General features: G+C 42.7%; 1 protein-coding gene across 2 annotated transcripts; it reads left to right on the top strand.

Moving 5' to 3' along the window:
• Positions 1–976: 976 nt before the first annotated feature.
• LOC311273648 (interleukin-31 receptor subunit alpha) lies at positions 977–13,356 on the top strand. 2 transcript variants are annotated; one of them, XM_084380785.1, is made up of 15 exons: positions 977–1,090; positions 3,440–3,587; positions 4,495–4,657; positions 6,176–6,342; positions 6,420–6,583; positions 6,853–7,027; positions 8,381–8,463; positions 8,762–8,993; positions 9,639–9,824; positions 9,916–10,023; positions 10,344–10,490; positions 10,604–10,729; positions 10,831–10,927; positions 11,073–11,154; positions 11,900–13,356. In XM_084380785.1, exons 2-15 carry the CDS (start codon positions 3,476–3,478, stop codon positions 12,641–12,643), a joined length of 2,586 nt encoding a protein of 861 aa, XP_084236911.1. In that variant the 5' UTR covers positions 977–1,090; positions 3,440–3,475; the 3' UTR covers positions 12,644–13,356. The 2 variants fall into 2 exon arrangements, with proteins under 2 accessions (XP_084236911.1, XP_084236910.1); XM_084380784.1 differs by lacking the exon at positions 977–1,090 and adding an exon at positions 1,171–1,245.
• Positions 13,357–13,794: the final 438 nt, after the last annotated feature.

Genomic DNA, 13,794 nt, shown 5'->3' on the forward strand with positions numbered 1-13,794 from the left:
TCAGAGAGATATTGTTTACTGCAGCTGAAATTGCTTTGAGACATCCTGGAGCACACATCCTGCAGACACGTCCCTCCGCATTTTTTAATTGTTTTCTCAGTTATCGGCAACACAAGCCCGAGAGCCGGTGAGACGCTTATGAAAGGAAATGCTGAATCATAAATAAAACATTTCAAAACTCCAAATGAGCCATAACTCTGAAGTCTTTTAAACGACAAGTTCACTCAGAAAGTCGTTAACTACTCGGTCAGGTGAAGTTTTGTAGTCCACAAAACATTTCTGGAGCTTCACAACAAAACAGTTTTGCAGCTTTCTGCTCAACAAGTGAAGACGGGAACCGAAACATGGCTCCGTACAGTTCGCAGGATGTAAGCCAAGTCTTATTTGAGAATGACTAAGCAGCTACAGTGACTACTTCGTCATAAAAAGGCGGTAAGTAAGGTCTTTTCAGATTAATTTGGGATCTTGAGGCTTCTGGAAACGTGGATGACGTCACACGAAGAGCACGGAGCCGTCTTTATTTGGATAACATTTTAAAAGTCCTTATGTACTTAAGTTGTTTTGCTGCAAATCTCAAAATAGATTTATTAAAGGACCTCGTTGGCAGCGGATGCACGAGCTTGACTGCTCATCGGGGGTGTTAATAAGGTCTGTTCAAATCAAGTTGGAGCGCCCGGAGACTTGAAACGACATCTGAGGAGCTGCGTGGAGCCATTATTCAGTTGTTGTCTCAGTTGTTCAGGAACATGCTGCAACACCGTTTGGCTGTGAAGACTATGAAACTTGTGCAAACTGTAAAATAAATGAATAAAGAAGTGGAGAAAGTGAAACCTACTTTCATCTTATGTGTGTATTTTCATTGTTGGGTCATTTTCAAGTATCAAGTAAAAGTGGAATTGGTTCCTGTTTCTCGGACCTCACCGGAAACCCTCCCTGACCCTCCACGGGACGCCAAACCCCAGTTTTGACACCCGCCTCCTGACGAACAGCTGGGTGGATCAGATGTGTTTACTACAGGCTCACATCCTCCTCCCGCACAATCTTTGCAGTTGCACTGAAGGAGACGCACACGTGCTCCGAGCGCACGCCGGTAAGTTGACGAGATTCAACTCCAAACCTTCTTCGCCGTTGACGCGCGTCATTGTGCGCTCATGTGAATGAACCTGTTGAAACAGGCTGAGGAGGATGTGAAGCTGAAAAAGTTAAAAGTCAAATGCAAAGATTACCTCTCCGACAGACGGACAGGTGAGTAACCTTGTTTCAGTTTCAAATCAGTGTAGATTGTTGTCACTGACTGCTGTGTGGGGACTTAACAACATTTTATAACTTATCGTAAAGTTTAGTTTTTAATTTAACCACTTAACTCTGAGCCTTCATGTCTCTTTTTTTATATTTACTTAAGCTGAAACATTAATCGATTAGTTGAGTGACAGAAAATTCGTGTTCCTGCTGCTTCAAGCTCCCAATATGAGAAGATTTGTTGATTTTTATCTGTTTTAAATTCTTGGAAACCTCCTTCCTTCCATCCTTCACTGCTCCAAAGACTGAAAGATGCATTCATTCATTCATTAATTCATTCATGCAGGTATTAATCAATATGTGCAGCCCTGATTTGAAAAGAGTAGTTTCTCATGATGAAAACTATATTCCTGACTGACCACAGCAGCTCTGTGGGGCTTGACTGGGGGGAAAAAAAGTACATTTACTCTTAAGCGCTGAAGTTTGAGTTACTTGTACTGTGTTTTACACTTTATTAGGTACACCTTCTCAGTCTAATGCAGTAAAATACTTCATCCCTGAAAGAAATCACCTGTGTGTTACTACTTGTTGCTGCTTTATACGTTCACTCCGATACATTTCAAAGACATTTTTACTTTTCTTCTCTTTTTATACGATGGTTGTGCTCATTTTGAAAGTTAGTATTTTAATCACAAAGCATATAAACTGCTTATAATGGATGTATTGTCGGAGATTACCCCACAGTAAGATGGTCAAACGTTACTTCAATCAGCTGTCATATTGACGTGCTGTCAGCATGTTGTTGCATCAGTGACAGAGCTGCACAATATATCTTTTTTCCTCACCCGAGAGGCTTCCTCAGTTCAAACTATTGGATGAGAGGCGCAACATCTGCAGTCCGGTTGCCTACGATACAGCACTTAGAAGCACACTGTAATGTATCTGTACTCAGCTAAATGTTTATTGCTGCACAGCACTTTATATGATACATATTTTATATTATTACTACTGTTTTTACAGCAGTCTCCACTTATTGTTACCTCACATGTGGCTTTATAGGTCTTAACAAATGCATCAATAAGCACTTATATCTACTCACACTCAATTGTAGTGTGTTAGCCAGACTGCTTTTGAATATATACACTACACATCTACTACAATAAACACTGATACAGATCAAAACATGTAGGTGTTCGAAACAGACTCCCCCTGCCACCGTGACCGTCACTGGTACGTGACTTCTCTCGGTGGCGCTTTCAGAAGAACGAGTGTGAAGTGGGCAGAAGTTAACTTATTAGTCTTGACAAGTGTTGCAAGTGATTTAAGCTGAAAATGTCAGTCTGATCAAGGTGTTTTCTTCTTCTTATCTCAGGAGAACAACATCTTGTTATTCCATGATATTAATATAAATAACTCTCGAGAAAACAAATAAAATGTTACTTGTTCAAGTGGAAAACGGAGAAAATAATACTTTTAACAGATGGTTGTTAGGGCGTCCGTACTTTTGTGATCTTTCATACCCATCACTGTGAAACTTGATGTGACTGATCTGAGGATCAACCCACATTTAGTTGTGAGACTACAGTAGTATTGATTCCCACACACAATACCAGCACAATCAATGTAAGATGACTCATCGCTGGCTCAAAGACTGGGTTTAATGCAGAGCTGCAAACTTTAGATTATTAAATATAAGTTGTACAAACTTAAAAGTTTGACTTTACTTGGTCATTTTTTTAGGTAACTGGTCAATTTTCAGGGTCAGATTTTACACTGTATTTAACAATAACCCCGTCCTTGAGCTGCAATCGGCCATTGCTCCTTCACCTGTCACCACGTACACACAGAGTCAGTGACTCAGGTGACATTTTCATGCTGCAGATAAGTTCAGACCTGAAAGTCTGGCTTTTATTTTGACAGAGGAAGCTGTGATAAATCCACCACACCCACTTTGGGAAGCCGGATTGTTTCTACTTGGACACTTGTTTTTGTCATTAAGCATGTTGCAATGCCAAGTGGGACAACGAGGACACAGCTGTTGGACAACAAGAGAAAATGCTGTAGTGAAACTAGTTTTACTACAGGAAGCTACTTTGTAGCAAATGATGAAATGTAGCCACTAAATTGTGCCATTCTTGGTCATCTTGTGCTGACGCTCCCTTTAAGATTTGACGCATGATGTTCTCGTTTTAATTGTCAGTGTGTAGGTTCCTCCAGCTGAGTCGCCGGTAGTGTGATGAGGAAAGTGAATGAGCAGAGCTGCATTGCCAGAGGAGACCGGTTGGTCTTGATGGAGCGAAGCCCGGCTGTGGTGTGGACCTGCCTGCTGGGGGCCGGACTCATTCTGGGTAACATTGTCTACTTTTTTACTCCAGTGCAGACTGACTGAGAGAGGTCCAGTGTGATGACAGCTATTGGAGGGAATAATTAGGAGAAAGTCACCCAGCTAGTTTGCACAATCGGTGTGTAATTCATTTTGTCTGCTGTTGTGAGCTCTTCTTGTGTGGCAGAGGTACGTCAGTTGAGTAGGCGGTCCTTCAGCCCAGCCCACCTCGTGTTCTGAGTGATCGGATCTCAAATGCATTCTCGCTTCGAGCTGTCCACTTGTGATCGGGTCACTCAGGACGCATGTTTATGTCAAGTAAGAACAGAGGCACAGTTAAAGTTAATTGAAGACATGTTTCAGGTAGTAAAATACAGACGTGAACAAGCTTTCTGGAAGGTTTCCAACAACTGAAAAATCTGCCAACATAATAATAACAAATGAGGCGTTCAAGCCACTCAGAGTAAATATGACGGCAGGATGTTTCAAACATCTTGTACCGTCTTGCATGAGCTTATTTTTTAAGGCCTCGGGCCAAAAAGCAATTGCAGCCATTTGTAAATACTTGACATGATAAACTGTGTTGGTAAGATTGGATTCAGATATAATTCTCCTAAGGTCTGTTTTAATAACTTTGCCAGGAAGGATGTGAGGAGCTGCAACATTTCTTTTCTTTCTGCAAATCTGTCCCACGCTCCTCTTATTTTTCCCCTTAAATCTTCTTCCCGTCAGTTAAAAGCATGTACATAGCGAGAGATGGGTGGCAATTTAAAGGAAAAGCCAAAACAAACCTCTCCTCTTTCATCAAATCATTCAATGACCCCTCCTGTCCTGTATGAAAGCATTTACACGTGTCAACGTTTCTTCACTCATTCATTCAGGTTTTCCAAACTCCTGTGCCGTTAACGCCGTCCTCTCTCCTTCCTCCTCAGTCTTGCCTCAGGCCTTCTCCGTGACATCCTCCAAGGCCGTTCCCCGACCCCCGCAGCTAAAAAGATGCGAGTTCCACATGCGAGCTAACGTCACCTGTTACTGGGAGGCTGGCGACGCCGCAGCGAGGCGCTACACTCTGAAAGTCGTGAGGATTCCTGCACGGTGAGAGAAAACATTCCTTCGGTGTTGTTGGAAGACGTGCTCGAACACATGCAAGTTTGAGAAAAATGCTTCAGGTCTTGCGTCTGCTGTGTCAAGCTGCAGCTGCACAGACAACGCTCGCAGACATTAAAGGATAAGTTCACACGAAGAATGAAAATTCAGATATTATCCACTCAGCATCATGCCGATGGAAGTAGCCAATCGGATGCAATCCAAGTATTTTCAAATCAATTTTGATTGATGAGATCTATGGAGCCATTTCATGTTTTGTTTTTCAATGTTGTTCAGGAGAAAATCGTCGCCAAGCAGCATGGGGTTGAGAAGATAATATCAGAATTTTTCATTTTTGGGTGAACTTATCCTTTAACAAAACATCCAGAATAATGCCGGCCTTATCTGTTGATCTTTCACGTGAATCACTTTTGAATAATAACATTAGACATTCAGTCAGTAGAACATTTGCTCCCTAAAATTGCAAATTTGTGTTTGGCAAAACATTTTCATTTTGTTCCGTTCCCCGAAGACTTTCCTCAATTTGTTTCAAATTTCTGCGACCGATCATCATGTCGGAGGTTGGGGACAGTCACTAGAGAGAGGATGACACACAGTTTCCATTTAATTCAACTTCAACAAGTTCAGACTGTCTGTCGAGCTGCTGAGCGGCTGGTAAGCAGGAAATAGTCTGATATTGTCTCAGATGTACTTTTGATATGTTTATGTCTTATAAAGCGGAGCCTTTCTGGCACATTTCCACTGACTGCCTGGTGGCACCGTACCCTTAATAGGGTGAATGGTGTCTGTCTCAGCCACTCTGCCCCCCATCACTTGTTTCTGCACTGTGTAACTTCAGTGAGAGGCCAATTGCTACATAATGTTGCTTTAAGATGGCTTCTTTCAAAGTTATTTTACCTCAAGATCCAGAGAACATGCAGTCAGGCTAACTTTTATTTCCAACGTTGTACCTTTTCTTGAATTTGCAATCTTGTGTGTTCATCATCGTACAATGATCCAGTCAAACTGAATCAGCCAAGTCCCTGTGTAAAAATAAGAAACCGTTGTGTTTTTGCATGTTGGCGTGTTTGTGCCAACACTTTTACATCGTGTATGGAAATCTTGCGTTTGTAATCAGTTTTGAATGTGCTCGCATTCGTGTGAGGCTTTGATGGCGCTTTGATAAACTGACATGCTAACAGTCCCACAACTTCCACCTCACCCTCTGGTTTGTAAAAAAAAATGTGCTGCCGTACGGTTATTTCAAAATATCAAAAGATGAGATGGCAATTCTTGTGTCGGGAGCCCTGTGATGTGGTTGTGTCTGCGTTGACAAGGTTGCATGTGAGTGAGTTGACATGCAAATGTGCACCTGCGTCTGAAACATACAGATGCATCCACTTGCATGACAGAGTATTCCTCTATTTGGGCTTGTGGTGTAATATCTGTTTGAATCTGTTCTTATATAAGTGTGTGTGTGCGTGTGTGTGTGCGTGTGTGTGTGTTTTTCTTTGTTGACATGCACAGGTTCGGTAACGCGACTCTGTTCTCCTGCACAACATCCAACACGAGCTGCACGGCGCTGATAAACGGGTCAACTGTGAGGTTTACGTTTTGCATCAGCGTCACAGCACACCACGGTCACAACCAGGACGTACCTTCAGTCAGTCGGTGTCAGTCTGGTATCACTGAAGGTGAGGCTTCTTCTACTTGCATCCTTTATTGCTGCTCTGGTACTTCTGTCTCACTCTTCTCTCCCCGTCCTTCTCAGTGATATTGCCTCCAGTGACTTTGAAAAGTGTGAAGCCATACAGAGGGAGACCTCGCTGTCTGGAAGTAACCTGGGTCAGGGACTGGGCTGCCTTTCCTGTGGATAACGATGAAGTCAAAGCCGGAGTGCTGAAATCACAAATTGAGTTCACGTCGCAGGGCCAGGTCAGCCATTCCCAAACATGCCTAAACACAAACCTAAATACCAGACACAGCTCAGACATTTGCATAAACAGTCATTTTATTATCTTAAAACACGCATCATTCAAACCTGACAGATGCAAGACTCACTTAAACTGTCTTGGTTCGTCTTTCCACTCTTCCAACAATCGCCAACTCTGGTTTGATTCAAAGAAGGTGTTACCCTTTAGTAAAGAATGAAAATGTGTAGTTAATCCTCTCCTTACTTGGTCCTATTTCTCTTTCCCTTACAGTTTGATGTTCAGGTCGAAAATGTGAGCGTGACGAACTTCAGCTTCCTGGCTTGTCCGAGAAACTTCAGACCCGACACCTCGTACACCGTCAGGCTTCGTCACAGTTACAAGGACACGCACAAGAGTCCCTGGAGCCCGTGGAGCAATGCCTGCCAGGGAAGGACAGCAGAAGACGGTGAGAGGAAACACGACTTCACAAACTTTGTATTGTGTTTGAAAAAAGTCTTAATCATATCAATCATTGATAACAAGAAGATGATAAAACTTCGGTGTTCTCGACGAGACTCAAGCCGTCATAGGACTATTCATGTTTGTCATTGTCCTTGAAGAAGCAATATAATTGTTGAGGCTTTCTTGTGCACATTTCTTTGTTTATAATGCTGTAAAAGGATAAAAGCGGAAAGGCAGCACCATTCATCAGTTTTCTGCCTATTACCTGGCTCCACGTCACCAGAGTAGCAGGCTAAGGCCTGGTCCACACATGCAACTGTGTGTTCAAAAACAGGGTTTTATAACGAAAACGATCTGCGTCTAGACGAGCGCTTAAGCACCGTTCCAGGAACGATCCTCATCCGTACGAACACACCTGAAAACACGTATCACATGGCCATTCACATACATTGGGCAAACGTGTGCCGGTGTAAACAGGAAGCAGATTCTCTACTCTGTGGCTGGTTGCTTGGTTACAGAAAATCCTATGAATGAGGCAGGGAAATGTGACCCGTCTAGATGTTAACACGATGTTTACGTGTATACATTTTGCAAGACCAAGAAGCAAAGAAAAAGCTTTGTTTTAAAAAATACTTTGTACGTGTGGATAGGACCTTAAAAAGGTAGGCAAGATTCTGCATAGCTTCGTATGTCATGCCTGGAAAACCTCCACAAGAAGGCCACACTTTAATGTTACTCTTAGTAGGAAGCATCTCAGGATCTGTAACAAGGCGCCGGATGGCTCGTAGACGAGACACCCTGTGTCCCTGCCAGAGTCCTTGTATGAGTTAAGTCGTAATTTCCTGTTTTAAATCTTACGTTTTCGACAGTCTCATTTCATGTTCCCTCTCGTACGCATTGCCAGGAAGGCTGAGCAGAGTGATTACTCAATAACTGGAACGCGAGGGGAGATGACTTGCAACACAGGTGTCCGGCTTGGCTTGAACACGGGATTTATTGATTACATGATTATCGCCGGAGCATGTGACGTTCTGTGAAGCTGTACCGAGACACAGTCTTAGTTCAGTGTCTACGCATGCTAATATGTCCTGATTGGCAATAAACACAAAGTGCAGCTGAGGCTGATGGGAAGGCCAGATATTTGGCCATCAACCAAAATATTGGACAAATGGAAATTTTGATTAGAAGATCTCAAACGAGGAAATTTTAGAGAATTACAGTTAATACTGAGAGAGACAGATGTTAACCTCATGGTGACGCTGTGGTCAGAGGATCACCACAGTTATAGAGTGCTGCAGAAATAAGTCCTAAACCCAGAGTTGTTTCTTTCATACTTTCCCGTTCTTCCATCTTCCAGCTCCGTCTGCAGCACCGCTGTTCTGGAGGCGAGTGAAGCGAACAGAAAAGGACGCTTCGAGGCTCATTTCACTGCTCTGGAAGGTGTGTGTGTGAATCTGAGTTATGAGCGCTCCTATAATATATTCTGAATCATTTTATCACTCTGAGCGTCATAGTTTAATAACGTTTGGATCTGATTAGTTTTTAATCACCACCTCCTCACCGAATGTCCTTAATTTGTTTTCATATCTCACTGAAATTACTCATTTATTGCATTTTGGTTTGATTCGCGTCGAGATTAAAGCTGACGTAGCTGCAGAATAAAACTCTGTATGAATTCAGATTTAAACCTCAATCATCTCACAGCAGCTCGCTGTTATTTCTCCCTTTCTGTTTTCAGCCCTTGCCTCACTTTCTCGCCAATGGCAGAGTTCTCTTCTATAATGTGACTTGTCAGACGGAAAGTGCTCGGATCCTGAATGAACTTGGCAACTGCACAGATTTGCACAACATGAGTACTTTCTGCAGCCTGCGCCTGCCTGCTGGACGATGCTCCTGCAATCTGACAGCCTCCACTTCTGCAGGGACCTCGCCAGAAGCTCGAATATGGCTCCCTGGAGCTTCAGAGAACGGTAGGGTCACGCTTAATGACAGAAATTCACAAGTCAGGTCAACTCTCATTTATCAGAAGTGATAAATGCCTTTAGTCTAAAAGATATCCCCTCATTTGTGTTGTTTTGGTGTGAGCAGAAAATGCCACCCACAAAGTGCTGGTTGCATCGTCACGCAGCCTTTATGTTTCTGATGTTGGAATAAAGGGATCCTGCATCCTGTGTTATCTTTTGTAATTTTTCCAGAGGTGGCATCAGCAATCATGCCCGCCTCGTACAGTGACAGGCCAGGTGTGTGGAGGCAGGTTTTTTTCGAGGTCTCTTTTGGCATTCTTGATAAAATCTACCTGTCACTTTTTGTGCGTGTGCAACCCAGAGTGCGTCAATACGAGCAGCTTCAATGTGATGAGGTGGGCAGAGTAGCCTGAAGGCTGTACTTATGTAAAAGTGCTGTTACTTTTTCAAAAACAAGAACCCAAGTAGAAGTAAAAGCAGGCATCAAAATAACTGTGCTCAGTAAACAGAGGTTTATTTTGGGGTCATTATGGCATCATTATGTGGTGGATTGGACAGTTTACAACAACAGGAACCAAAAGAATAAAACATGAAACACAGTGACCCACAAAAATGTTTCTCTTTGTCGTCTTCTTCCTTATTTCTCTTTAGAGACGCAGCTCCCGATGCATATCACTGCGACTCCACTGAGCGATAGCAGCCTGGATGTCCGCTGGACGGCTCCAGCTGATCAGCCGAGTGGATTTGTAGTGGAGTGGTTCGCCGTCAGAGAGAAAACCAGCAGCGCCCTACATTGGGAGAGGCTGAATAGTTCCTGTCAAGCGCTGGTCATCACAGGTAATCCAGCAGCTACATCGTCTTCCTTTTGCCTAATCATGAAGCGATAAGTTAGACGCTGACCAGTGCTGTTTTCTTTGTGTGGTTTCAGAGGGAGTAAAGCCGAAGGAGCGTTATGTTGTTTCTGTCAAAGCTCTGTATGATGATGATGAAGGAGCGGTGGCGCAGAGCGAGACGGTCATCTATACACGCCAAGGAAGTATGTGATCTCCATAATAGATGTATTGTAACATGCCAAGCTGTAAAAGTAGTTATTTTTACGGTACTTGATGAAATAGTGTTTTTAAAAAAAGGCTAAAAGTGATGAAAAGTAAAAGCAGTTGTCAGGAATGAAGAAATAACCCATATTAATATCAGACTGGACGAGTAAATCTTCATTTCCAGCTGGTTTAAGCAAACACAACTTAATCGAGTCATTGGGTTGTGAAACAGAGATAGCGATCCAGCATCGTGTTCACAACACGTCCTGTGTGGTTGATCCTCATCTCCCTCCCTGCTCTTATCTCTCCGCCTGTACAGCGCCCTCAGCTGGTCCTGCAGTGAAGATGGAGAAGATCTCCGGCAGCACGGTGACGCTCAGCTGGGATCCCGTACCTGTGGAGCTGCTTCACGGTTTCATTCGCAACTACACAGTCTCCTACTCAACGGGAAACCAATCAGTCATGAGTGAGTGACACACACAAAGTAATATTTTCACACGATATGTTTTACTCTCAATCAAATATGACTTTTGGATACTTTATTCACAACACTGGTTGTACCTCCTCTTGTTCGTTCAGTCTCTCTGCCTGCTGACACTCGACGTTACTCCCTGAAGAATCTGTTGCCGGGTAACTACAACATCTGCGTGCAGGCTGTCACCGACGCCGGAGCCGGAGCTGGATCCAACATATACATGCACACAGGTGAAGCTGGGACACACACACAATCACTGTGCACTAACAAGATAATGCTGCACTTTAACCTAACTTTGTGCATATGTGTGTGTGTGTGTCTGTGTGTGAAGCCTCTGAGGAAATCACAGTATTGATGCTCGCCCTCCCGCCTCTCATGCTGACTCCACTGGCACTTGTGCTGATCGCTTGCATGGCAAAGAGTTCGATGTAAGATCTCCGTCACACCAAACACACACCCACTCACAGCTCAGTGTCCTGCTTTTACTGTTTTACCTGAGAACTGAAAGTTTGAAACGCATGCCTCGTTTTTATTCTCATTCAGTTATATTTACCCCAACAAACTTCCCTCTAGAATGAAACAGAAGCTGTGTGGATATGTTCCTGACCCCTCCAATAGCAGCGTAGCCAACTGGATCCCAAAAATCGCTTTGGAGGTAACCTTTGACCCCTTTTTCCTCTCCTGTCAACTGTCTCCTAAATCTTAACATTTTTTTGTCATTTAACGCCGATGGTGACTCAAATTCAGGGGATTTTAAAAAACATTTATCTGATATTTTATCATGTGTGTCTTAGACCAGGAAATCCCCACTAGGGCATTTGTAATAGATTGCACCGGCTTTACCGGCCAGAAGTATTTTATTCATACAGGTTAAGAAACTGTAGATTTTCCGCACTTTTTGAAATTAAAAATGGTCATTTTTACAGATATTAAAGACAAAAAAAACCAAAAGGAAAGAGTTGAATTCTGTCAGAAGTACGTCAAGTGGTAATCTGTAACTCTATAAAGCAATTCACAATCAGCAAGGGTAAGATTTTAACCACTAGATGGCAGCAAAAGCAGACATTTCAGCCCTTGAACCTCAGAGACGAGCCAGTGCGTTAGTCGTAAACTCTTCTTGTGAAGCCAAACATTGTTCTAATCCACCCTTTTGCCGTCACTTTGCATGTAGATTAAATGATTTCCACTAAAAGTCCCTTGAAACAATGTTTAAAAACATTATTGTATAAAAACTCAAGTAGGAAAGTGTGATTACATATGAGAAAAAGATGTGATACCATAAATAACTATGAAAATGAATGGAAAAAATCTGTTATTGCAGGTTTAGAGAGGGAAAAGTGGATAAATATCCTCAAACTAAAAATAGCAGTTTGATTTTTTGTTTTTGTTTTTCCCCTCAGAAGCAGCCTGTCCTGCAGGAGAAGCCTGGTATCAAATACTCTGAACTTATTTTGCGTACAGATGAGCCGCAGCACTCCAGCGCAGAACAGGACCTCTCCTATCAAGGCATCTGTAATCTCCAAACATATTCCTCTCACTGCTGCTCTCCGTTCCCAGTTTCTGGCCCTCTGACGCCTCAAAATACCAGAAATTTTGAGTACATCCAAAACTCAACCAGAGCCAAGACGACCTCCAACACCGACCTCTCCTCCTACTCCAAAATCCTCTTCTCTCAGAACCTCAGAGATCTCCCCACACCGCTGCAGTCCACCTCTTATCTCCAATCCGATCACTGGCAGCACAGCACTGGCAGCGTTAACGACGCTAAGCTACAGCCAGGTGGAGACAGCGAGCTGTCTGTGTCTCTGCAGGGCAGGACGGCCAGATTTGATTCACCTCTGTCCCAAACAGATGAACTGAAAACCGTTAGTTATATGCTGAAGCAGCATCAAGGCCAAGTCTCCTTCTACGACATCAGCAGCATCTTTCACTCGTCCGTCCTGCTTTCTCACCAAGCTGAGCTCACGTCACCCCAAAACCTCTTTTCTCAAAGCCTCTACAGCTCAGTCCCGTCGCTCCAGCCCAACACTTTCCCTCGCCAGGATGCTCTTTCTGACACTACGCTGCCTTCACACGTTCCTGACCTCACCTCACCTGTTCTGGATGTGGATTTCTCCTACTGTCGTCTGGACTGCGATCTCTGAATCTCCCCTGGTGTTTCGTTTCATGCCAGAGAAATAAAGCTTGGACTTGTTTTATTAGTTAGTGTCCATAAAGATATGGACACCCTTTTACTTTTCATCATATTTACTCTCATCACAAAGCATCTTATTTCTCAAATGACTCTTATTACATTTGCTTTGTTTGAACATGGAACAGTACCGGGGATGTGAACACTTTGTGAAGACACTGTATCATTTGTGTTTGATTTAGTATTTTTTGTCAATTTTTGATTGATTGTGAAGGTAAATATTGTGTGTTTGATGTTTAATATTGCATGTACTGTGCAGTGGGTTTGACTTCAATACTGAGAATGTAAATAGTGTGTGTGTGTGTGTGTGTGTGTTAATTGTCAGTGGGTAGAAAAAACCCCAGAGTATTTTAAGGCACGAGGCCTTTAACTTTGAAGCTACACTGCAAACAAAGACTAACCAGATCACATGACAGTTTACAGCATTTCCCGTCCTCCGAGTTTTCCTCAGGACATCTTACTTATTTTTTCTGTTTTTCTATTTTTTCTCACCTCACCTCGTTATTTTGAAAAGTCACATACCTCAGATTCAGACCTCTTAAATGCTGCTGACTGGAATTCATCTGTACAATGAGCCACCTTTGTAGCAGCGCGTGGTTACTTCAGAGTTGAAGTTGTTTCGTGGTTTTGTACGTTATTTGTACAGTGTGTTTGAGTATTCACATTTGCAGAATAAAAACAGTAGATGATGACTCGAAACTTTGATTTCATCTTTTATTTGTGTTGCATGACTTAAGTCGTGGTTTTCAGCCAAGAAGATGACTCTTTTTCACAGCAGACGTTTTGACTTGTCTGGTAGGAAAAGTAAAAACACTATCGATGACTACGCTGTTTTCAAGTGTATGAAAGCGGTAAGACGTGACAGTGAGCCAGCACGCACAGTACCTGGACCCTGACCCTGTATGGAAGACTGCTACTGCCAAAAAAAGAGATAATAATCATAATAATAATAAACTTTATTTATATTTATATTTGTAAACAACAGATAAAATCAATGAAGATGAAGAACAGTAGATAAAAAAACAGGCTTATGGGATAAAATAAAAGTTATAACATGTTTCATGGCAAGTGTAAAATCATAACAGGTAACAAATTATAAAAAAA

This window comes from Pagrus pagrus, assembly GCF_965226575.1.
Source record: "Pagrus pagrus genome assembly, chromosome: 18".
Taxonomy (NCBI): Eukaryota; Metazoa; Chordata; class Actinopteri; order Spariformes; family Sparidae; genus Pagrus; species Pagrus pagrus.

Bases quoted from the DNA above. Each gene is read 5' to 3' on its own strand.
- LOC311273648 (XM_084380785.1), top strand. From the start codon at position 3,476: ATGAGGAAAGTGAATGAGCAGAGCTGCATTGCCAGAGGAGACCGGTTG. The intron at 6,343-6,419 runs GTGAGGCTTCTT...CGTCCTTCTCAG, and splicing joins TCAGTCTGGTATCACTGAAG to TGATATTGCCTCCAGTGACT. The intron at 8,994-9,638 runs GTAGGGTCACGC...ATTTCTCTTTAG, and splicing joins CCCTGGAGCTTCAGAGAACG to AGACGCAGCTCCCGATGCAT.